The sequence below is a fragment of the Eptatretus burgeri genome, chromosome 2 (genome assembly GCF_056783735.1).
Source record: "Eptatretus burgeri isolate ZD-2024b chromosome 2, Ebu_testis_v1, whole genome shotgun sequence".
Classification (NCBI taxonomy): Eukaryota; Metazoa; Chordata; class Myxini; order Myxiniformes; family Myxinidae; genus Eptatretus; species Eptatretus burgeri.
In genome coordinates, this window is record NC_140962.1 from 71,893,017 (window position 1) to 71,918,928 (window position 25,912).

The 25,912-nt window shown below is 45.5% G+C and overlaps 1 protein-coding gene and 1 pseudogene across 16 annotated transcripts in view; one reads left to right on the forward strand and one right to left on the reverse strand.

The window, feature by feature from the left end:
• Window positions 1-25,912, forward strand: part of LOC147032292 (leukemia inhibitory factor receptor-like) — a 121,555-nt gene that overhangs the window by 63,582 nt on the left and 32,061 nt on the right. For 12 of the 15 annotated variants that reach the window (XM_085869766.1, XM_085869772.1, XM_085869763.1 and 9 more), the window contains 5 exons: window positions 337-441; window positions 815-961; window positions 1,098-1,229; window positions 8,544-8,637; window positions 9,085-9,145. In XM_085869766.1, coding sequence (XP_085725892.1) covers window positions 337-441; window positions 815-961; window positions 1,098-1,229; window positions 8,544-8,637; window positions 9,085-9,145 — 539 coding nt within the window. Of the gene's footprint in view, window positions 1-336; window positions 442-814; window positions 962-1,097; window positions 1,230-7,645; window positions 7,871-8,543; window positions 8,638-9,084; window positions 9,146-15,182; window positions 15,284-15,605; window positions 15,822-25,912 lie in introns of those variants that run through there. The other 3 variants (XM_085869774.1, XM_085869773.1, XM_085869777.1) reach the window with 3 other exon arrangements.
• On the reverse strand, window positions 11,646-16,958 carry LOC147032293 (uncharacterized; annotated as a pseudogene). Its single transcript, XR_015052518.1, has 2 exons — window positions 16,761-16,958; window positions 11,646-14,398 (listed from the first exon to the last, which is right to left on the reverse strand). The product of XR_015052518.1 is annotated as an uncharacterized LOC147032293 (transcript).

Consider the following 25,912-nt stretch of genomic DNA (forward strand, 5'->3'; position numbering starts at 1 on the left):
GTGTCATTTAACGTGTCATTTCACGCATCAATTCACATGTCATTTCAGTGTCATTTAACATGTCGTTTCACATATCAATTCACATGTCATTCCAGTGTCATTTAACGTGTCATTTCACGTATCAATTCACACGTCATTTCACACGTCATTTCACCCTTTCATGATTTTGCCAAACTTTTGTATGTCGGATGAATAATTTTTAAAGGTGTTTTTAAATGCAGAGATCAAGGTTCATGAAAGAGATGGACAACAGAGGTTGAAAGGTTAATGTAGTTGGTCCAGTAATGTAATTACACTGAGTTATCCAACAAATTTGATGTCTGTGTGTTCTGGCAGTGTCTGGGCTCCGAGAAGGACAGCAATATGAGATCAGAGTGTTTGCCAGACATCGAAGATTTGATAGTCTTGTGTACGAAGCACTTGCTTACCTTGAAGAAGAAGGTACTCACTTTTTGTCCTCTTTGTTTTGTTGTGCTTTAATGGTGGGTACAGTTAGTTATACATGATGGTATATCCTATTTAAAAATATAAACAAAATAAAAGATTATATTTCACTTACCAAATATTAATACACCTGCTGTTCTTTAGCCTTTTTGGTAGGCTGAATGAATGCTATTGATTAACTCTACGCAAGCGTAAGCCACTTATAAGCATCAGTTGACAGCAAATGACTTATTGAGACACCAATGAATGAAAAGATTTCGTGTTAGTGAGATAAGGTTCAATGTCCCACTCCTTTAATGTTTATTGTATCTTTTTCTTCCTGACATTTTCTCCTTGTCGTGACTAAATTATTTTATTATGTCTCCTCCAGCTCCTGTAGTCAGCCCGAAAGTGTCGCTCCTGGATGTTACCCAAAATTCATTGCAACTTCTGATCGAACCAGTTGATGTGAAGTTTTGTCGTGGCTTCCTCTCTGGATTTCAACTGTTACTTGAAGGAGCAGGCACAAAGGAGAGAGGTATCTAATTTTTTTTTCAATATATCTCCACTCCATTTATATTACCTCTTTGATCATCCTGATATTAATACAATTTGTTTATGCCTCCTGTCATCCCAATCCAATATCTTCCACCTAAAACTCTCCATGAATCCAGAAACAGTTACCCATCATGGTCGGGTAGATTTAACCTTGTCAACTCCTGGAACCTCTTACAACCTGACTGTTTGGGCAGAAACAGCAGGCGGTCTTGGTCCATCAACGATTCTCACTTTCAAAAGCCGCCCAGGTACTGTACCAGCCACAATGTACCACATTGTACTATTACTATGCTGTACTGTACTATACTGTACCACACTTCCCAAAACTTATCATTTGTGGCTCTAGTATAAAATGCAACATGCTTCTGCCTGTTGATTTAGGGAGCCATTAATACAAGTATTATTCTTCTGAGTGAGAATGGCATTTTAATCCCAAAGAATGCCAAACTTTGAGAAGTCGGAGGGTATTGGGTTTAGTTTCACCCGCTCCCGAAGGGATGGAAGAGGGTCGTGTAATTGTGTGTTTGTGTGTTTGTATGTGCATGTTTCAGAATGTGGAACAGAGCCCTCCTAAGTCTCACTGTGTATGCGTGTGTGTCTGAGTGAGTGAGACCACACATGAACCGACTTTAATAAAGCGCCCCCAAGTGGCCAAATTTAATATTGTTTTGAAATTGTAATCGTGTATCTATGGAAAGAAGAGCCATCATGGTTCTATCTGTACTTTTGGCCCTTCTTGGCTGGAAGGGTATCATCTTGGATACGTGTGTGACTGACCGTTATTTCTAAGCTGCAGGTCTACCTGCAAGTCGATGTATACCTGTTCCCCCCTCCCTTTTTTATGATCACATACCCCCTTACTCATCCCTCTTTCTATCCCCGCTGAGCTGCTTGACCTCGCTTCTGCCCCACACCCGAGCATGAAGCCTGAGGAACTGATACCTCCAAGCGGAGAGGGTTGCGCCATATAAGGTAGTACAGATAACTCTGCCATGCACGTGGCTATGTAAGATGAAGTGCATGCGGGTATGCAAGTAGCTGTTATAGAGAAAAAAAGTAAGAGAACAGTGCCAAGAAAAGAGGAAATGAACATGGGCCCCAGACAGCAGAAGCCTGTTCTACCCCAGCACGAGCATCTCGTGCCTCATCACCACATGCCCTGGCCTATTCCTGTGCCTCCATCTGCCCAAAGGTCTGCCTGCTTGCTGACACAGCAAGCCACCCATCCCACTGACTGGTTTCCTCCCCTGCTCCCCTTCATTCCCCATGCTTCCCTCCCACCATCTTATCAATCCCCAAATGCCCCCCCCCCCCGTTTCTTTCTTTTCTTTTTTTCTTTTCCATCCTCTCCAGTTTAAACCTGTTTTTATCCTTTGCTCCTGTCATCCCAGTTATTCACATTGTGTATAAATCAGGCTTTTGGCAGTATTTTGAGCAATATTCGGCCACCGCACACGTCCGAATGGAATTTGGTGGGCAGGTTGGGTGTGTGACAAGGACGAACTGATAAGATTTTGGTGAGCATCCAGATCCAGATCCGATGCCTAGAATTTTTAAAGTGATTCTTCACTATTGAGAGATAGGGCCAAAAACGATATATATCACGTCACGTCAGATCAGGTCAGGTATGGGAGCATGCGCAGGAGCAGCGCGTCGCTGCATCCACTTTTCACTGGTACTGCAGGAGCCTCCATCTGGCCATGCCTGACCCATCTCAATCTTCTTGAGATGCTGATCAACCTGCTGCAACCATGAGGCACGTGGTCGGCCCATTGGCCTCCTCGCTGAGAGAATTTGGTGAGCAGGATCAGCATCAGGAAAACGAGCCACATGTCCACACAGCCACAGCTGACGCTCACAGACTATGTAAGTAACAAATCTCATTTGAGTCTCTCATGTGCTCTCAGCAACCACTCGTTCGACACAGTCCGACCAGCGAAAACCAAGGATTCTCTGAAGAGACCTGGAACCAAAGGAATATAGTTTCCTTCTCAGATCTCTGGTCAGAGTCCAAATCTCACATCCGCAGAGCAAGACTGGAAGCACCGAGGACCTGAAGACCTGGACCTTTGTCCTCCTGCACAGGTACCGACAGCGCCACACCCCATGATCCAGTGAATCCATGACTCCCCAGGCCCGACCGAGACGTCTATTCATCTCTGGCTCACAGCCAGCAGAGACATGAATATCCCTGCCAATGTAAGTGAATCTCTCCGTGACCTCAACATCCTCACCACAAACTGGTACAGACAAGATAGCATCTAAGATATCATTGAAAGCCTGGATCTTAATTTTGATCCAGGAAACCCGTAATCCCAGCGGCTCCGACTCCTCATTCAGCACCTCGAGAGCCCCCAAAAGGATATCCAGAGTGTCCGCAAAGATGACTATCATCTGCGAAATCAAGGTCAGAGATCTTAACATTCCCAAACGATGAACCACAGCTTGATCTCTCTGACATACTCCCCAGAATACAGCCCATCCAAGTGCTGAAAAGTGTGGGGACCAGTATACACCCCTGACAAACTCCAGTAACAAAATGGAAATAAGTCAGAGATGGTATCACCACATGTCACAGCACTCTCAGTACCAGAGTATAGTTCGAACATCACATTGATCAGCTATGGTGGCTCCCCATAAAGATGAAAAATCCTCCAGGGGGTATCTCGATTCACTGAACTGAATGCTTTGCAGAGATCAACATAGGCTGCAAACAGCCCCTGCTGAAACTCTCTTCTGCATTCGGTGAGGATCTGAAGAGCAAGTATACGGTCAATCGTTGACCTCTTTGATGTAAAGCCTGACTGCTCTGGGTGCTGGTGCTCAAGCCGATAGTGGCGAACCCAATCAAGAATTATCCGAGCAGAGACCTTGCCCTTCACTGAGCAGCGTGACCACTCAGTAGTTGTTGCAGTCCTGGCGGTCACCCTTTCCTTTCCAGAGAGGGACAACAAGGCTCCTCTTCCTGTCAGTTGGGATGACGCCTGTGTTCCAGGCAGAGCACAGAACTGCATGCAACGACATGAGTGCAGCATTTCCACCAGCCTTAAGATGTTCAGCATGGATGCCACAGATCCCAGTAGCTTAACCCCATTTCAACCAGTTCACCGCAGCCTGTGTTTTCATAAATGAAGGTGGATCACAGTTGATTGTAGGGTCAACAAGAGGGATGGGAACACCCCTGACATCCAACTCAACAGCTGCTGGATCAGCCTGGTTCAGCTGCTCAAAGTAACTAACCCAGCAGGCCTTCCTTCACTTTGGACTCCTCTGTGAAGAGACCACCACCCTCTGCTCTAACTACAGTACAATGTGGGATGGGCTTGGAGAAACGCAGTGTGAAAATTCTCCTGTAAGCAACACACGAATCACTTGACCACAGGTGATGCTCTACCCCCTCACACAATCCTCGCACATAGGCCTCCTTTTCCACCTCCAGCACACGTCCAGTTTTATGCCTCAACTCCCTGAACAGCTCAACTCTGCCATTAAGCCTGGCCCTGTGACTCTGGTCAAAGGTGTCCAATGTCCCTTGAGAGATAAAATTCTTCTTCGCCCTACGTTGAGTTCTAAGACATCCACCAGTAACATCAAAGATGGTGGTCTTGAAGGCACTCCACAACAGGATTCCCCAAAGCACCCAGACCACCAAATCCCCACAGCCTATTCGCAAACTCCTCAGCTGCCCTCTCATCCTTGAGCTTGTCAACATCCATCCTCGGCTCGGAAGATACCAGCCTGCTGGGAAGGTTCTCCCGGATTTGAGCTGCAACTTCAGAGTTGCTGCAACAAGCCTGTGGTATTGAGGTATTGAGGAACCGAGCACTCTGGTCGACTCTGCAGTTCTGGATCATCCTCCAGTGACCATCAACGAGCACATGGTCACTCTTCTTTGCCACACCACCAGCATAGGAATACCAAATCCAGCGATGAGCTTGTGGGCGCTGAAACCATGAACCAGCCACCCTAATTCCATGACTTCTTGTAAAGTCAAGGAACTTAGTGCTATTCTGGTTCACAGTTCCAGACCCATGGGGACCAACACTTCGGTTCTGGTTTGATCTCTGGTTCTGGGTTTGGGGTGGCGGCAGCTTCTCTCAGGGGTCTCTGCCGACTTTCTCAAAGTTAAGTTTCTGGTCAGGTTTTAACTGTTTATTTTCTCACCTACATGTCTTCTGTGTGTTCCGAGTTCAGTTTTGTTTCAAAAATCGTTCTATTTTGTGAGTTTTCGTCGACCTTGTCTTATCGGGTTCCTTGAGGCTGACCCGTCCTTCCCGTCTCGCTGTTTCCTCGTTTTTATTTGTATTCTCTCCCTACTACCATCAATTTCTATTTTCCCCACTTTTCCCAATGCCCCCCCCCCATCCATTCCCTTCCAACTACACCCTCTGTTTCTTATCTTAAATTTAAATAAAAACAACAACCCTTTCTCCCTCCATACCCACGAGTACCGATCCTTCTTTTTTTTCTTCTCCTTCTTCCTTCTGCCGGCACACCATCTTTCTTTTATTTTAGCTGACCCCCCTCACCATCACCTTCACGATGTCTTCCTGCAACCCCCCATTCCCTAATCCTACTTGATCTTCAAAAATCAATTTAAAAAAAATAATAAATCCTTGTATCCTTTCTATCGATATGCCTCCTGAAACCACGCGTCTCTCTACCCTCTTCCTGGTACTTTTCATTGATCCATCAGCTTCACTCTACGTTTACCGATCCAAATTCACCATACACCTCCACGACTTCACTTCAACCTTTCATTTTCTGAATCTTATGCAACCCTTTTAAAAATCAATCAAGAAACAAACTAATAAATAAATAAATTCAATTTTAACGACACACCTCCTGTAGCCGCATGATCAGTTTGTACCCTCTGCGCTTACCAATCCAAATTTACCATTCACCTCAATTTTTTCTTCAACCTTTCCCTCACCTAGCTTATACAATCTCGATCAAAAAAACAAATAACAATAATAATAATAACGATCTCTTATAATGCTTCATCTTCCTCTTTTACATGTGTGGTTCTCATTGCTGTATCATAATTCACTACTCTTTTTCTATTTCAACAGACTGCTCTCAATTCGACCTTTCCTTCAAACTTGTCGAAAGAGTCTTACTGTTACAAAGTTTCTTCTCTCCATTCTCTAAATTCGCCTTTATTGCAATCTCTCCGACTCTCTGGAAAATCCTCTTTATCTCTTTGCTGATGACTCCACCCTCTGCCGAACCATCTGTCATCCCTCAGACCGGCAAGCAGCAGCTTCTTCGCTCTCAGCAGATTTGGATAAAATCACAACCTGGCCCAATACGTGGAACATGTCTTTCAATCCTGACAAATCTCACACTCTCGCTATGTCTCTCCAAAAGGACCATTTAGAACCACCCCCCCCCCAGCCCCCAATCTACTTTCTCAACAATCCTCTGAAAGAAGTCCTCTTATTCAAGCTTCTGGGTCTCACGATCTGCCATGATATTTCCAGGGAAAGCCACATTTCCAACTTGACCTCCAAAGCCAGTCGCCGACTGGGAATCCTCCACTGTGCGTAGTCCTTCCTTGGCACACCTAAGCTCCTGACCACATACAAAGCTTTCATCCACAGCCTGATGGAGTATTGCTCTCCCCTCTGGGCTGGTGCTCCTGCCTCTCACCTTTCTCGGCTTCACGCTCTGGAATCCAAGGCATTTAGGATCATTGGTATCTCCCGTTCCTCTCACTTTTTCACCGCAGGCAGGTCGGTGGTCTTTCTATCTTCTACCGTATCCTCTCTGGTCTGCCCCCACCCCCCTGCTCTGTCTGCGATATGCCCCTCCTCCCCCATATTTCTGCAGGGTGGAAATTCCTCTCTTTTTTTTCATTCCTTTTTTCCCGCCTTTGGAATAAACTCCCACACTCTCTTCAATCCCATTCTTCCATCCAGGTCTTCAAAACAGCCGTTCACCACCACCTCTTATCTTCCCCCATCCAAAACCTTGATCTTTTCTACCCCCGTTAATCCACCCCAAACCCACGTCCTTCAAATCTCCTGCTTTCCTTCCTGAAAGTCCCTGTAATGTCCATCTTGCATACCCTGTGTTCCCCATCCCCCACACCTTCCACAGATCTCCTAATGTCTCTGTTCCCCACTGTTTTGTCCTTCCCTCTCCCGGCTCTCATCCCTCTTGTCTCATGCCCCCCTTGCTGTGTGTTGTGTGTTAGCTCTCATATGAGCCTCGACAATGTATACAAAAAAATAAAATAATTCATGTCTCATAACCATCCCTATCAGTTCCAGTCGATGCTTTGAAATATTCCAAGACTAGAAGTGTATCTCGTCTGGGGCACTGATCAACCACAGACTCGAGCGTGGCGTAGAATGTGTCCTTCACAGTGAGATCACTCACCTCAGTCGGAGCATTATAGAGACCAGGTAAATTACACTGAAGGAGTGACGAATCCTTAGTCTCAGAATACGCTCGTTGATATATGTTGGAGTCAGCTTATTTGATACAGCTGTAGCAACTCCTTGGGCATGGTAACCATCACGGTGACCAGACCAATAGTAGGGGTCACCACCCGCCATGATCTCGCCACTATCCGGTCTCCGAACCTCAGAGTGCTGCAATAACAATATTCAAACGCTTGAGCTTCGATGATAACAGACAGGTGATCATCCTCTCTTAGGGGGAGGACATTCCGGAAATCCACCTGAAGGGACCGCCTCAGGTTAACCCAAGGAGACGCCGTCTGGTGGAAGACACCTCAGCATCACTCCACCACACACCACTGCAATGTGACCCAGGAATTTTACCCCATGCTTTTCCTCCTATCAAGGAATGGGGGTTCCGAATGCTTTGCTCCAATCCTGTCATCCGGTGAGCTGCCCTGCGAAGGGCAGCAGCACAGGAGGTACTCCCACGGAGTGGGTTTTCAGTTTTCTTTGCATTTGTGGGTTTTGCAGAATGAAGTGTTTTATGGTGGCCAGAGTGCAAATCCTGTCACCAACCTCTAAAAATAAAAAGTAACCCAACTGCAGGAGGACGTCCAGAGACACAGTTGGGCACTATAAAAGGATGGCCGTTGGCTCACAAGGAGCTCCTCCGCCCTTTGACAGGTTTTGTTTTTAATCCTGCTGGGTGTCCATACACCCTCCACCAGGTTTCCTGGTGGAGGAGACGGTTTAATCACCGATAACCAGACCATGAAACAGATTAGTACAGGTTTACCTGGTACCTGTAGCAAGTCAAAGATCTAATCTGGCTTGACCTGACAATTAGATTCGTCATAAAATAGAGTCCAATTCCAAACTATGCTCCACAGGGAGAGGTCTGTCTGAATGACACATGCTCAGTAGTCGTCTTGCTTGGCAGCACTCACTACTTGGCAGAGTTATAAACCCTGAAGTACCTTTTGAGAACATTGGGAGTGGTTACTTAAGTATGTTTTCCTATGCTTGTATTTTTGTGCTGGTGACATTTTGTTCTCGTGATAAATATCTAAAACCTTGTGCAGTATTGTGTAATAAACAATTAATTATCTTATTGCAATAAGCATAGAATGAATTTATATGTGATGTTTGCAGCCAAACGAGGGACAATTCTTTACATCATGCTGCCCATCATTGTAGTTGCGGTATTAGTCATTCTGTTGAAGACCTTCTCTTACAAAACTCCAAGGTAATTAACACTGTTTCTTTGTACATCAAGAATGGGTTTCCACAAGTACATTTTACAAATCTCTCAACTCACATATTTTGCAGAAATTGACCGAGCATGTTAAACTCACTTCTTTTCCTGAACTTGTAAGATATCCCAAACCCGCGCGTCCTCCGCCCAAACCCGCGCGTCCTCCGCCCAAACCTGCGCGTCCTCAGCCCAAACACGCACAACCTCCGCCCAATTTATGTGGCCTAACTTGCAAAACTTAAGAAAATAAAAAAGTCCTCACAACCCTCATATTTTCTTGTTTGTGTAGCTGTCCAACTTTTTAATTCCAAGATACTGTTTGTTTTCCTTTGCTTCAAGTCTTTATGACTTGCAAATATCCATCGTCTTCTATCTACAACATATTTACTGCCTTGACAACTGGGGCTGTCTTGTGTTTTTTTTTTAATTATTTTTCAGGATCAGAGACAAGATATGGCCAAGTATTCCAGAACCTTCACTGTCTTTGCCTATTTCAACGGTAAGCTCTCGAACCATCTGAATTACTTGGTGTTCCTGAGTCTCCCAATAACAGCATCATGATACCTTTTGTTCTCTTTGATTTCATTGTTCCTTTATACCTTACTCACCAATTACCTCCTGTTCTTGCTTCTACACTCTCTTGTTATCTATTTGTGCTACGTACCGGTAATCACCTGCAAATGGTTACACAGCAGAGGGCTCATTGTGAGACAGTCGCCATGACACAATAGAGTCCTACAGTTGCTCAGCATTTTTCTCACTGGGATAAATATGACATTACACAGTATACACATTCTCATTCAGATGATCTACATACTTAAGCTAGTTAATGAACATGACAATAAGTTGTACAATAAAGCAAAGCTAAACATGGAACTGGGGCTTCATAGATCTGTCAAGATCACACTCTGACTCTCTCTATTTTCATGGTATATACATTGGATTGCAGAGCAACCTGTTAGCTTCACGACGAAGTGCAGTTTAAAGAGTGAAAACTTTTAAGCCTCACCACACATACAGTGACCCAACAAGTATCTCAAGTCAATGGACCTACAAGTTTTACACTTATCAGGGCATTTCCAAGAAGAATCTCAGGGATAATCCAAGGTTTTTAAACAGATGGCTCAAGTTTAATTGAATTATTAGCTCATAAGAAGCCTGGTGTTGGATTAACGGTTAGGGTGGCTTGCTTAAGATATTAGGGTCTTGAGTTCAAGCTCCTTTCTAAACGTTGAATTAACACCAGGAAGGTTGACTCAGCCTATCATCCTTCCGAGGTCGGCAAATTGAGTACCAGCTTACTGATAACGGGCATTGCATCAGCGGCACAGCCATGCTCCTAGAAAATAATGCAGCCAAGCAGCCACAGGCTGCACACGAATAAATAAACAAGCAGTCATAGACTGGTACTTTCGAAATCGTCAACTTGACCTCTGACCTTGTCTAATAAAAGCTGTCTCAAGAGAAGGTAGCGATGCAAACCTGAAGTTTGTACGATGATTCTGTACCAAACCATCAAAAATCGAATGTTTGACCTCACTGTGACCTTGACCTTTGACCGATTTTGACCAAAATCTAATCAGCACTAGCCATCACCCTCCTGAATCACGTGGTGTAATTTGACATTGCAATATCGCCTCTACGTTGGTCTCACTGTTGGTGTGTGACAAGGACACTGTACAATGCATGAATGCAATGAGTGAAGTTAGAACTTCTTCCGTTCTCGAGTTATCGTGCCGACAAACAAACACACAAACACACAAACAGATGACGGAAGTCATCAATATACTTACGAAATCTTTAGATTTCATAAGTAAAAAGGTCATGAAACTTCGAAACGAATATGATGGATGAAATCATGAGGGCGTTGATTGAGGTATGCTAACTGCCATGGAAAGCAAGGTGAAGCTGATTTGAGTTAACGTCAGAAACGTCAGCTTCTCCTTGTTTCCCATGGTGGTTCGCATACCTCAATCAATGTCCTGTTGAATTCATCCATTGTTCTACCTGTCCGCCCGTGCAGATCGAGACACCTTCACCTGCAAACTAGTTATTCATTCCAAAAGTTACATCTATTTGCCAAGATCAGTCCAATTAACGTCAGCCACAAGGCGTAAAAGCATTGGAAGAATGGCCAACACTGTTCCAGTGTTGGACAAATGGCATAACAGTATATAATTGGTGTCAAAGCAATGTCGAGCTAGTGTTGGGCCACCTCAACCAAGCAATGTTTTGCCAACATTGGCCCTTTATGGACAAGATTACCTTGGGACAATGCCACAATGGCAGTGCTGATGTTGGCCCAAAATTAAACCAACGGCAGTGTGTTATAGCTGGGAAATGTCTACATACTCCGTGCAAGATCAATAAACCACATCATGATACCTACTCCTCCTGCCCTTCCCGCAACAACCGACTCAAACTCCACACCACCACTAGTGGGGCAGATAACCTCATATATGGAATGTATTGTGCATTTTATGACTAAAGCATGAAATTTTCAGCAGTGTTTGTATATACCATAAAGTTTATTTTCAGACGTGGAGCCACTTCAGATTTGACTTCTGAGCCCTATGAGAGGTCATTGACCTTGTACAATGAAAAATCTTCATTTTTGGCATTATCGCAGGAAAAACCTCAATATACACCACTTTTTTAAAAGCTATTTTACCTGTTGCTGCACATACCTCTTACTTAAACTCCACATATATCCTACAGGTTACATTTTATATGCAAACAATGACCTCAGCCGGTGTTTATTTAGGCTGGATTAAACAAGTTTAACATGTATGCATCTGTATCAATTATCTGAAGAATAGTGATGGACAGGGTGATAGTAATATAGTTCAGGCCATGTTTGTCCATGTTTGTCCTCTGTAGATGATCTCACAGTCTCCTGAACATGAGCACAGGGCAGTGCACATGAGGGCTGCCTTGTTGCACTTGCAGCGCCCAGTGCACCCCTGCTTGCACCCACAGTGTATCAGTTCGTAGCAGGATTATGATGCTTCTGGAAGGATGGTCCAGAGTGGCTGCCATCCTCTTGCATCCTTTACCCATCCCCAATCAGAAGGGCTTGCAAGCTCAGGGCCAGGAACTAACACCTGGTTCCAGATGTTGGCCTGGTAGGTGACATGCATGATGTGTTGCCTCAGAGCAGCCTGTGTGGGTAGGATATTCTCCAGGGTCCTGGACTTCTGAGTGAAGAGCTGTTTCCTCGCTTCATTTACCTCCATGGTGTCGCTGGTTCTGTCGTACATCAGCACCACTAAGTGCTCCACTAGTGACATGGACAGCTCGCTCACAGCACCTGGCACTCGTGAGAGCTCTTCCAAGGCCTCAGTCACTTCAGGGAGAGCCGTCCACGAGTCCCAGGCAGTCTTCTTTCCCCTGCCGCCGAATGCAGAGACAGTGTCGAATCCTGTGATTGCATGGAAGACTGGGAGAGTGGCACAGGTTCTTGGATCCAGCTTGCCAACCACTTTGTGTACACCAATGTACCTGAAACTGACGCCAGCACCAAGTGCTATCCACATTTCTTCCGGATTTATCTTCAGGAATGCAGCCACAGCCAATACCAGGACATCAGTGTCGGCCGTGCGTATGGTCACTTTTGTGCTCCCTTTCTGCACAACATCTTCCATCCTGAAGCGTTGGCAAACTCCATTGGCAATGTCAGATGACACTTGTAGGAGGCGGTCATACGAGACACACATCCCGAGATGGAAGAGTGTGTCAATGAGCCCCCTCTTGCATGTGACAGCATGGACTTTCAGTGCAATGTAGAGTGGAAGTGGAGTTTCACGGTCACGGCTGTGACGCAAGGTGCTTGATGACTTCACTGCCCATGCATGTTTGACACTGTTGAAGACCAGCAGCTGTGACACTGTTGGGGCGGCAGTTGTGGTGGCTGTGTCCACCAGCTGGGTCTGGTGTTTGATGTTGGCCCCATCCTGAATCATGTTCACCAGAGCCAAGAGTGTTGGTGGAACCGCTGCTTTCTGACATTCGGATGGGAATGATCCATAAAAGGCAAACTTGGTGTCAAACATCTCTTTGCGCACCACCTGTGCTGCGCGCACCAAATGCATGGCATCACTATCATGGTCACAGGCCTTCCTGAGAGCATCTCCAATGTCTTCTGCAAACGTCAGAAGTGTGTTTCTCCCTTGTGAATGTGCTCTTAGGTCAAGGAAGGCAGACACGAGTCAGATCTTCAATCTGGTGGTATGAATCCGAGTCTCCACTGTGGCACCCAGCTGTTCCAGTCGGACCTTGTACAGGTCACCCAGGTCTGCCAGCTTGAAAACAGGAGCACAATCGTCACCACGCGTGTCCTCCATGAATGCCACCAACTCAGCAAAGGCGATGCCATGCAGACGAGCCTCATCCCCATGCTCATCCTTGGAGGCAGCTTGTCTGGCTCTGTTGTAGAGAATGCGGAGGCAGTTGCGGTGATGCTTGGCGTCGAGGGCAATCATGTCCCCGGGGGCAAGTTTGGCCAGCAGCTCCGTGTCCTCCAGCTCAAAGGCACACTTCCGAACATTTGTGTCTATCTGTTTGGTTGACGCTTCATGTAGGCCTTCAGAGCCAGCTGACTCATTGCAGAAGAAACACACAGGCTCTGTGAGCTTCACGTGGCTGTGAGCAGACCGTGTGTGAACAGTCGAACCACCACTTGAACTCCGCTGTACTAGTCGCTGAAGCTTTGTTTGGTTGTACTTTAACCGGCAGGTTTTATGCCACAGAGCACTGTGTGCAATCAGCGTGGCCTCTACGCCACCTCCATCGTCCAATGTGTCCAGATTCAGCTCAGTCGGCATGTGGCCAATGTCCTGAAACTGGAGGAGGTCCTTTGCCAATGACACATAACCGCTACCCACAGGTTTCTTGCTGGATTTGGCTGGACACTGCAAGGCTTCCCATGTTTGTTTGGCAAAGAATACAAAGCTTCCAGTTAGTTGGGCAAGGTGGCTTGGGTTGCTTGGATGTGCTGCAAGGTTGAGTTGGATCTATCAAGACATGGCGTTTTGACATGGTGACAGCATCCTACACTACCCTGTGAATATAGTTTCTTCAGGCTTGCCACCACCAGTTGTTAAACAGTTCTATAATCTAAGGATAGCTGTTAACAGAACCTCCAGGATGAGTCTGACAGGCTATCTGAAACACACAAAGCATAAATAGTGTTAGCGCAATCTAAGATGATTTTGCGTGAAAATATCATATTGAAATGTGTTGGACCAATGAAAATTAAATGATTTAGATCATCAAAGTACCTGAAATTAACCACAAACACTCTGTAGGATATATACACATCTTTATTGGAATAAAAATGCATTGTTTACATCGTTCAACATGTTTATAATGAAGGATGGGATGGTAAAAAACAGTTATCTGCAATGTTTGAGGTCATTAAAGGTCAAACACAGAATGGCTCCACGTCTGAAAAGAAACCTTATGGTATGTAGATGGTATATTAGAACTTTCATGCTTTAGTCATGAATTGCACAATTGATTTGCCTATCTGCCCCACTACACCACCAACTTCCCCTAAAGCTCAACCCTTTTCACTGATTCTTTTGTAGTCTGAGATTCCCTTGTGTGGTGCTTGTACTACTGCTGAAGTAGTACAACTGTGCCTTTGAGTATGGTACTTTGCTCATCTCAGGCTTTTGGCACAAGGAGTGCTTTGCTTTGGGAGATCTACTATGGATCATCTCCACAGTCTTTTCAACCTCGCTTTCTTTCTCTGCAGGATAGATAAAACAGCAAACAAGGCGAAGGTTCAGTGCAAATGTAGCCCAGCACAGGCACGCAGCACTGTACATGCATGAATGCAAGATGGTGGATGAACATTCACTGTACAGCAAAAATTAATGCTGATAGGATGGTGGAGGGGTAAGACACGTGCCTTTGAGCTGCTTAACCTGGGTTTGATTTCCTACCCGATTATAAACTGTTATATTGGGGTTTCGCAGGAATCACTGTGTGCGTGCACCATCCCTTGGATGGACGTTAAGCTGGGTGTCCTGTCCGCCAACAATAGTTATTGGACGTTAAAGATCCCACGGTGTCTTTCGTGAAGAGTTAGCAAGCTATCGCCGGCACCCTGAACGAAATTTTTAATTCCAGCCACTTTCAGTCAAACGTCAGGCTTGGCCAGGTGGTTCTTGAAAGATTTGGGCCAAAATTTTCGCGGGCTGACCCAAGAAGGTGGGAGTAATTGGAGCGGTTGCTGTACCAATGTACCACGAGCTACAGTGGCTGTCTATTCCTGATTGTCTGATAGATTTTATAAAACTCCTATGTATGAATTTGTTTCATCCCTACTGTACTGTACATTTGATTAGGAACATTATTGTTTAGTTCTGCTTTTAAAGCAGTGGTTTATTACCTCCTCCACCGAAGGTGAAGGTTATGTTTTCATCCCTTTCTGTCTGTTTGTTTGTAACTTGCAAAATCGAAGATTTTACCAGTATATTGGTGAGTCGATTTTGTTATTCTGTCTCTGTCTGTGTGTCTATTGCCTACAGGTCACAATTTTAAACCAATCTTCATGAAACTTCACCACATGGTAGAGTTTGTCATAAGGAAGAAACCTATTGTTGTTGAGGTCAAAAGGTCAACAACTTCGGTGAGATTTCTAAAATCCTCAATTTTCATCCGATTGACTTTGAAATTTGAAGAGGATTTATATTTCAGGTCAATGAATTCAACCAGCCAATTATTTTTGAGGTCAACATTGACCAAAAGGTCAGCAATAAGTCCAAGGTCAACAACTAATAAGTTATTTCTAAAATTCTCAATTTTCATCCGATTGACTTGATTTGTTGTATGTATGTTTGATTTGATGCATATGTATGTGTCAGTTCACTGAATTCAACCAATGAATTATTTTTGAGGTCAACATAGGCCCAAGGTCAACAACTTCTTCTTCTTCTTCTTGCATATGGCAGCTTAGCTGCCGGGGTAGCTATCATTTCTTGGAAGCGCGACTGTGTCGCTGATGCAGTGCCCCTCGACCAGTACACACTGGTACTCATTTCGCCAACCTCAGAAGGATGACAGGCTGAGTCAACCCACTGGTGTATTCATTCAGCGGCCAACGGGGATCGAACTCAGGACCCTAGGATCCCAAGCCACCCTAAACACTAAGCCAACACCAGACTCAGGTCAGCAACTCAGGAGGTATTTCTAAAATCTTCAATTTTTGTCTCATTGACTTGAAATTTGAAGAGGATTTGCATATCAGGTCACTGGATTCAACCACCAATTATTTTTGAGGTCATCTTTGGCCAAAAGGATATCGGTAGAATTTCTAAAATTGTGAATTTTCATCTGATTGACTTGAAATTTGAAGAAGAGTTGCATATTTGGCATTTAATTCAACCAGCAATTATTTTTGAAGTCGCATTTGTTTTATGGATTTTGCAAGTATCGTGCTCTGCACGACATCTTCTCTTGTTCTGTCTGTTTGTCTCTCTCTCTCTCTCTCTCTCTCTCTCTCTCTCTCTCTCTCTCTCTCTCTCTCTCTCTCTCTCTCTCTCTCTCTCTCTCTGTCTCTGTCTCTGTCTCTGTCTCTGTCTCTGTCTCTGTCTCTGTCTCTGTCTCTGTCTCTGTCTCTGTGTGTGTGCTGGATATCTAAAAAAGTTGTGGACAGATCTGGATGAATGGATGGTGGGCAGGTTGGGTTTGTGACATGGATAAACTGATTAGATTTTGATGAAGATCTGGATCCAGATCCAACTACTAGAATTTTTGAAATGATTCTTCACCATTGTGAGATCAGGCCAAAAATGATATCTCTCGTGATATCTCAAAAAGTTGTGGATGGATTCGGACGAAACTTGGTGGACACTTTGGGTGTGTGACAAGGACAAATTGATTCAATTTTGGTGAGGATCCGGATCCGGATCCGGATACGAGAATTATTTAATTCTAGGATCCGGATCCGGATCCGGATACGAGAATTATTTAATTTTCAAAGTGATTCTTCACCATTGAGAGACGGGGCCAAAAACGATATATTTTTTGGTATAGCAAATTTCAAAAATGTATTGGGCCCGATATGTTCTTGTGGATCAGGCATTACGTGGTGCTCCACTGCTTACCCTTCGAGTTGATATTTGTGATGGTCTTGGCTTGTATGCTGGATGGGTCTTTCTGGGGCATCTGGGTACATGTACACTCTCTCACCCCCAACACCAATTGTAATCTCAAGAGCCCTCTTCACATCAACGCTCCGGATCATACTCCGGTGCTGCAATGGAGTAGCATGTCAGCATAAACCCATTCACATCACCTTGAAATCAGCGTATCAAATTAGCTGGGACCAATTCACATCGACCGGACTGTCTCCGTATTTATTGCTTGGTTACCAGTCACATGTAGCTCGGACATCACCGAGCTAGTGGCATGCATGCGGGTTGGTGTAGAATGAACTCTGAATGGCTCCTCGACTCGATGTGGAGTGATAACATTCACGTCGCCGTTTCTCCGGTACTACTACGTTGTTGAAGCAGAGCAGATTGCGGTGTAAAACTGCTCCGCCATAAAACTACACTACTCTCTTCACATCAAAAGCCACTCTTGTGCTTCTTGGTACTGATATGGACCTTTCCGTTGATGTGAATGGGGGTTAAGAAACCGTGATCCCATTTGTGGTGGGAACGGGGATCATCCACCAAACATTTATAAGAGCATAATCTAAGAGACTGTCCATACATCAGATAGTTCTGTATTGGTGTGACTGGTGGCTCAGCTGTACTAATGCAAATTTCTGATCCATTATGTTGTTTTCTATGTATTTTCTGGAGAATAAAGGAGTGTGTTTAGACTTTAGAGCATTGTCAGCTGGTTTTGGTATGCTTTGTCCCATCCCATCCTGTTCGTTAAGGATGTCGAATTTTGAACTATATGTCTACATCCTCTACAGTGAGATGTTGGTGTGCTTCTATCTGTTGCCAGACAACTACACTAATAAGTGTGTGTGTGTGTGTGTGTGTGTGTGTGTGTGTGTGTGTGTGTGTGTGTGTGTGTGTGTGTGTGTGTGTGTGTGTGTGTGTGTTTGTGTGTGTCCACAACTCCAAAACCATGAAACTGAGCAACCTGAAACTTTTCATGTATCCTAAGGGAACTTCAAGGAAGTGCATGAGTGAAAATTGGGTGTTTGGGTTAATTAAAACACCCCTTTTGAAGATAATTAATGGCCTTATTTAATTATATCCTTCATCAGGCGATCCTCGGCCACGTCACTCTCTCGGGTCTTAAGGCATATACTGGGTTCTCTTGCTGGGGTCTGAATTCGCTATGTTTTTTTGGCCTGCTCAACCATGCCTTGACTTGGAACAGGCCGCAATGATTTCTTCACGATAGTGCTCAAAATCTTTTTTTTCATTTTCCTTTCGGATATCATCGAATGCCTGATGTTCAATCCCTATGAATAGCTGTGTGTATATATATATATATATATATATATATATATATATATATATATATATATATATATATATATATATATATATATATATGTAGTGGTCGAGTTATTAATGTTTAAGTACGGACCTAGCTGATGGTATCGTGGGTCAGACCTCGGATAGATGCAAGGCCACGCCGGCTTTCTTTGAATAAAGATGTCTAAATGAACTCTTTCACAGAAGTCATGCATTTCACTACATGTTTGATGTCATAAGCAGTTAGATTATATGATTGCACAATGCATATGAATGCTTTAACCATCGTGTTTTGTGACGTGGGAAAGGATTTTCTCTTAAGAATGTACTATGTAGCTGGTTTTTACTTTGAGCGGCATCACATTGATTTGAACTTTAATTCAATTTCTCTTTTCACTTTTCACAGTCGCTAAGGTAGCTTAACACTCGATTGCAGCAAGGTTTGTGAAAATTAGTTTTTTTTTTAACGTTTTTACATCGTATTGTGGATTTATGTACAAAGCAACGTAAGCTGAGGAGCTTCCATATGCTTCCAAGCGGCTTCATGACTTTGTCTAAATTTTATTCGATTTCTGTTTTCACTTTTGGTATTTGCTAATGGAGTTTCAGATATGACTGAAACTATTTCTGTGAAAATGTTGAAATTTGATTCATTTTGGTCATATAGAAATTTTGTATGGGGAATGTGAGGCTGCTCGAATGTTATAGGTGGCCTCATGGCCTTTCTTAACTCCAATTTGATTCCTATTTCCACTTTTTTTTTATAGTCGCCGACGCAGATTCAGACTCGACTGCAACAAATTGTGTGAAAGTCCGGAAAAAACGCCTTTTTCAAAAGATAAATGCATTCAATTTCAAATAACCGAGATGGACCTTTAAGGGACACTGTACGATTTAATGCATTCACTATTGACCTTGCGCCCTGCGCAGTCCCACTCCCCGAGAGGGACTGCTTATCCACTGCGTCTGCCAGATCTGTGTCTATTTTCGGAGGTTTCGCGAGGTGCTCTACAGGGACTCAAAGGAAATCTGGTGCCAAACAGACGTTTTAAAATAAAGTTCGAACTTTTGCGTGGACCATGAACCAACGTACCACGTGACGCATGCACAGACAATGCGAAACGTGGCGGATTATAATCTGCAATGTTTTTTCACAGGCGGTTAAACTTTGTGATGTGTCCAGGGTTGTTCTACGTAAAACAGAAACTCTTGGATAAAGTCATTATTTGAATGAATTCATTTAATTTATTAACCTCCGCCATCGAAGATCGGAGGTTACTGTTTTCACCCCTTTCTGTTTGTTTGTTTGTTTGTGAACAGTATTATGGAAAAACTCCTCCACGGATTTCGACGAAACTTGGTGGGGGGATTAGGTATGGTCCAAGGATCATGCCATTAGATTTTGGACTTGGTCCAAAATCCAATATCGCCGCTATGGCGGCCATTCTGAAAAAATATTCGAATTTTTTTTTTTTTTTGCATTTCTACATGTTTTAAGTGATTTCCAAACCCCCCCTGCCCCCCCTGCCCCCCCCCCAAAAAAAATTGTTGGAGAAAAAAAAATTTGCAACTTTTTTTTTCAACAAAATTTCGATTTTTTTTTTGCATTTCTACATGTTATTAGTGATTTCCAACAAAAAAACATGCCAAAATTATAATTGCGGCTGACTTTGGAACTTCAGGTGGATATACCCACGTAAAATCAATTTCTGTCTCAAGGAATCGAGAAATGACGAATGAATTGAGTATGTAAAAGTTAAAAGTAAAAGGGAAAGTTGCAAACTATAACTCTGTGAGCACTGTTGACGTCAAATTGAATGAATAGGATATCAGGTTCACTTGAGTGACCAAGCAGTATTGGCGGCGGAGGTTTTGCACTCTACCGAGTGCTCCCCCTCAAGTTTAACTGCTGTGGATGCGGTAAACACCGGCTTTAAAGTTAAAGGGATCCCATGTGGTATGCAGGCACAGCCTGGCCAGTTCCTTATAAACCAATTGAATTGGAGGGCTTGCTTGAGTGCTGAAGCCACTTGCCGAGTGCCCTACAGTCGATCGTGGTACTGATAATGTCCCGATCGGGATGTACAGTCGGCAGTTGCTACAAGGTGGAGGTACATGATTTACAAAGGTTATATGGTTTCTCTTTGTGAGTTTCAAAGCAAAATACTGTTGCGAATTCGCGCCCGTCGGCGTGCGAACGGCCACGTAACTCGAATCGCGGCACGTGGCCCACCGGACGGACAATTCTGTCGTGACCCTCTCGGACTAACGCCGGGAGCTAGTCACGGGTGGGCCTTTTGGCCTCACCACGATCGTGCCAATCGGCCCCCCGCGTGGGATAGGGTTGTTCGCCAAACTCGACCGACCTAAGTACCCACGCGGAGGGTAGACCGGGCGATCGCACCTCGCCGCAGGTCGACTCCAGACACGGGCCACTGAAGTGACCCGTTCCGTACTAGCGGGATAACCGAGTGGTGTTATCGTCGGCCTCGACGGTTCCGATTAATTATCGGGCGTATTAAGCCCACTACCAACCCTTTATGTGAAGCAAGATGGAGATTCAATTAAAGAAAAGACGAAGCGAAACGGGAAAACAGTTCAACATGATGCACATTTATTCCGCGGCACACAGAGAGCACACATATACAATTACAACAATTATGCACCTACAGCAAATGCAACAAAAGAAACACAACAATGCAGATCTACTACCGACTACGCGAGCACACGGCAACATTTACACAGTTTTACTTTACAGACGGCGCCAACAACACATTTACTCAAAAGCAAAAGAAAAGGGCCACCCTCAAAGACAAGGGGGCAGACTGGGCCTGTGGGCCTATATTTGCACGGGACCTGAAAGAGCGGTCAGGTCCACGAGACCGGGTGGATCCTACCCGTGTCTTTGTGATGAGCCGCCAATGTGGTGGCGCGGCGGCGCCCCGACTCCACGCTCCTTCGCGAGTTTCATTGGCACTGCTTGGAGTGGGGTGGGAACGGGGCCCCCTTTTCGCACTATCTCAGCGTGGGGGGGAAAAAAGGGGGGAATTGTTGATGCTCTGGGGAAAGAGGACAGCTGGCTTGCTTGGGTCCCGCGACGAGCGACTCCACTGCGAGCTTGTCGCCGACCGCCGTCTTCCTTGCCTCGGACCCGAGCTATACGGTCTCCTCTGCAATTCTCCTCAGCCGACTGCAGCAAACCACCTGTACGCCCTCGCCTCCCGACTCACTCCGCGCTCCAACCCGACTCGACCGCGCTCCAAGCTCCAGGCTTCCCCTCTCTGCAGCTCCCTGACAGACTCTGAACCCCGACAGACTGCGAGCTCCACTCGGCTCTCCGACCTCTCCAGACTGACTCTTCCCAAACTGACTGCCTCAGATTCGCCCCGCGCCCGGCACTTTATAGGCCGGCAGGAGAACCCATATGCAAATTTCTGGATCAGAACGAGCTCGGGGGTGGAGCCACGCTCGCCCATTGGACGGAGGAAAAGGGGCGTGAGTCTCCCCTGATCCTCGAATTTGCATATCCCGATTCTACTCCTACGCGCCTGGAGGCGGGGCCAAACCGCCCCGCGCTTGCTGATTGGACGGATCAGAAGTGGGCGTGTATCATTCCTGATCCGAATTCTCCTCGGAAAGGCCGCACTTTGCACTCGCGGTTCGGCGCGCGTCCAGTACGAGTCCAGGACAGCCAGAGGCTCGGTGCTCACAAGTGGTGCGGGAATGGCCGCAGAAGGAGAGGTGAAAGTGGTGGAGGGTTTATTGTGGTGGTTTATGGCTATGGCGACGTTTGGAATGGTGGTGATGCGATGTTTGCTGGAGCGAGTTGTGAAGGTAAAGGTCGTGGCTGTTGGCGTTGTTGTTGTGAAGTGGCGTTGTGGTTGGTGGTTGTTGTGTGATGGAGGTTGAGACGTGGTTGGTTCAAAATAAAGATAGAACAGAAAAACGACTATCTCAAAGGGTCACAGCCCGAATGAATCACATTTATTCCCTCCAAACAACGGGTTTGGGGCGAACGACACATGTACTTACAGAGATATCTCACCTACGGGACCTGAATGGTGCTTTGCAAATTTCCTCAACCGCAACAACACATTTGATAGCACCTGATTTCCGAGATGTTTGCCATATTAACGTGTTTTCTAAATAACAGAGCCTAATGTTTTTGTTTTTTTTCCATCCGTCGCATGACGATTGACAGCTGTTAAAAAGATCAATGATGCAACGTTGTTTTTATAATTAGTTTTTTTTTCATTCGCCCATAACAAGGGTGAAAGCGACTCGAGGTTTTTGGGTTGAATACAATACAAACTGCAGTCGGAAATCACACTGACTCCAATCTGCCGTTTCCTGAAGAATTGCTGATATCCGCCAAGCATGAAGTGTGTGTGTGTGTGTGTGTGTGTGTGTGTGTGTGTGTGTGTGTGTGTGTGTGTGTGTGTGTGTGTGTGTGTGTGTGTGTGTGTGTGTGTGTGTGTGTGTGTGTGTGTGTGTGTGTGTGTGTGTGTGTTTTGTTCATAAAGCATAACATTTTTTTTCTCTTCGAACTCCCCTCCCACCCACACCCATCCGTCTCTCGAACTGTCTCACTCTCTCACACTCACTCACACTCTCACTCACACTCTCTCACACTCTCACACTCTCTCTCTCTTTCACACTCACTCACTCTCACTCACTCTCACTCACTCTCACTCACTCTCACTCACTCTCACTCACACTCAAACTCACTCTCTCTCACTCACACTCAAACTCACTCTCTCTCACTCACTCACACACACTCACACACTCTCTCACTCACTTTCACTCATTCTCACACTCACTCTCACTCTCTCACATTCACACTCTCACTCACATTCACTCACTCTCACACACTCACACACTCACACACTAACACTCTCACACTCACTCACACTCTCACACTCTCACACTCTCACACTCTCACACTCTCACACTCTCACTCTCTCTCACTCACTCTCACATTCTCACTCACTCTCACATTCTCACTCACTCTCACGCTCTCACATTCACTCACTCTCACTCACACTCACACACTAACACTCACCCACTCACATTATCTCACTCACACACTCTCTCACTCACTCACACTCACTCTCTCTCACACACACTCACTCTCTCTCACACACACTCACTCTCTCTCACACACACTCACTCTCTCTCACACTCACACACTCTCTCTCTCACACACACTCACTCTCTCTCACACACACTCACTCTCTCTCACACTCACACACTCTCTCTCTCACACACACTCACTCTCTCTCACACACAGTCACTCTCTCACACACAGTCACTCTCTCTCACACACTCTCTCTCTCACACTCTCTCTCTCTCACACTCTCTCTCTCTCACATTCACTCTTACTCTCTCACATTCACTCTTACTATCTCACATTCACTCTCACTCTCTCACATTCAGTCTCACTCTCTCACATTCACTCTCACTCTCTAACTCTCTCACACTCTCACTCACATGCTCACTCTCACACTCTCACTCACTCTCGCACTCGCACACTCACTCACTCTCTCACACTCACTCACTCTCACTCTCCCTCTCTCTCACACTCTCAGATTCACACACATTCTCACTCTCACTCTCACTCACACACTCACACTCTCACTCACACACTCACACTCTCTCCCTCTCTCACACTCACACTCACTCTCACATTCACTCTCACTCTCACACTCACACACACACTCTCACTCTCACTCTCACATTCTCTCACTCTCACTCACTCACACACACACACTCACTCTCACATTCTCTCACTCACTCTCACATTCACTCACTCTCACTCTCTCTCTCACATTCACTCACTCTCACACACACTCACACTCACACACTCTCACTCTCACACTCACACACACACTCTCACTCTCACTCTCACATTCTCTCACTCTCACTCACTCACACACACACACACTCACTCTCACATTCTCTCACTCACTCTCACACCCAATCTCACTCTCACATTCACTCACTCTCACTCTCTCTCTCACATTCACTCACTCTCACACACACTCACACTCACACACTCTCACTCTCACATTCTCTCACTCACTCTCACATTCTCTCACTCACTCTCACATTCTCTCACTCTCTCACTCACACTCACATTCTCACACACTCACTCACTCACTCACACTTGCTCTCACTCTCACACTCTCACACATCACACCCTCACTCACACACTCTCACACATCACACCCTCACTCTCACTCTCTCACATTCACATTCACTCTCACTCTCTCACACTCACACACTAACACTCTCACACTCTCACTCACTCACTCACTTTCACACTCTCTCACTCACACTCACTCTCATTCTCTCACTCTCACACACTCACTCAGACTCACTCATTCACACTCTCACTCTCTCTCACACTCACTCGCACACTCACACACTCTCTCTCACTCACACTCAGTCTCACATTCTCTCACACACACACCCTCACTCTCACTCACACCCTCACTCACTCTCACATTCTCTCACTCTCACTCTCTCACACACACTCACACACTCACTCACTCACCCACACTCTCTCTCACACTCACACCCTCTCTCTCACTCTCTCTCTCTCTCTCTCTCTCTCTCTCTCTCTCTCTCTCTCTCTCTCTCTCTCTCTCTCTCTCTCTCTCTCTCACTGTCACACCCACTCTCACTCTCTCACTCTTTCCACTCACACACTCTCATACTCACTCTCACACAATCACACACTCACTCACACTCTCACTCTCCCTCTCTCTCACACTCACTCAGACTCACTCTCTCACACTCTCACTCTCTCTCACACTCACTCACTCTCTCACACTCACTCACTCTCTCACACTCACTCACTCTCACCCACTCTCACACCCACTCTCACTCTCTCACACTCTTATACTCTCTCACACTCACACACTAACAATCTCACAATCACTCACTCAAACTCTCACTCACACACACTCACTCTCTCTCTCACTCTCTCTCTCTCTCTCACTCTCTCTCTCCCTCTCTCTCTCACTCACACACACTCACTCTCATTCTCGCACACTCACTCTCACTCTCACACTCACACTCACATTCTCTCACTCTCACACTCACTCACTGTCACTCCCACTCTCACTCTCTCACACTCACTCACTCACACTCACACTCTCACACCCACTCTCACTCTCTCACACTCACTCTCATTCTCTCACTCTCACTCTCACTCTGACTCACACACTCTCACTCTCATACTCACTCTCACATTCTCTCACACTCACACAATCACTCACTCACTCTCACACACTCACTCACTCTCATACTCATTCATTCACTCTCTCACTCTCACACAATCACTCACTCACACACTCACATTCTCTCACTCTCACACTATCACACTCTCACTGTCACACCCACTCTCACTCTCTCACACTCTCACCCACTCACTCTCATTCTCTCACTCTCACTCACTCACACTCTCACTGTCACACCCACTCTCACTCTCTCACACTCACTCACACTCTCACTCACTCTCTCTCTCTCACACTCACTCTCATTCTCTCACTCACTCACTCACACTCTCTCGCTCTCACATTCACTCAATCTCACCCTCTCACTCACTCACTCACACTCTCTCACTCTCACTCTCACTCACTCATATTCACTCACTCTCACACACACTCACTCTCTCACACTCTCACATTCTCTCACATTCACATTCTCGCACACTCACTCACACTCGCTCTCACTCTCACTCACACTCTCTATCACTCATACACTCACACATTCTCTCACACCACACCCTCACTCTCACTCACACC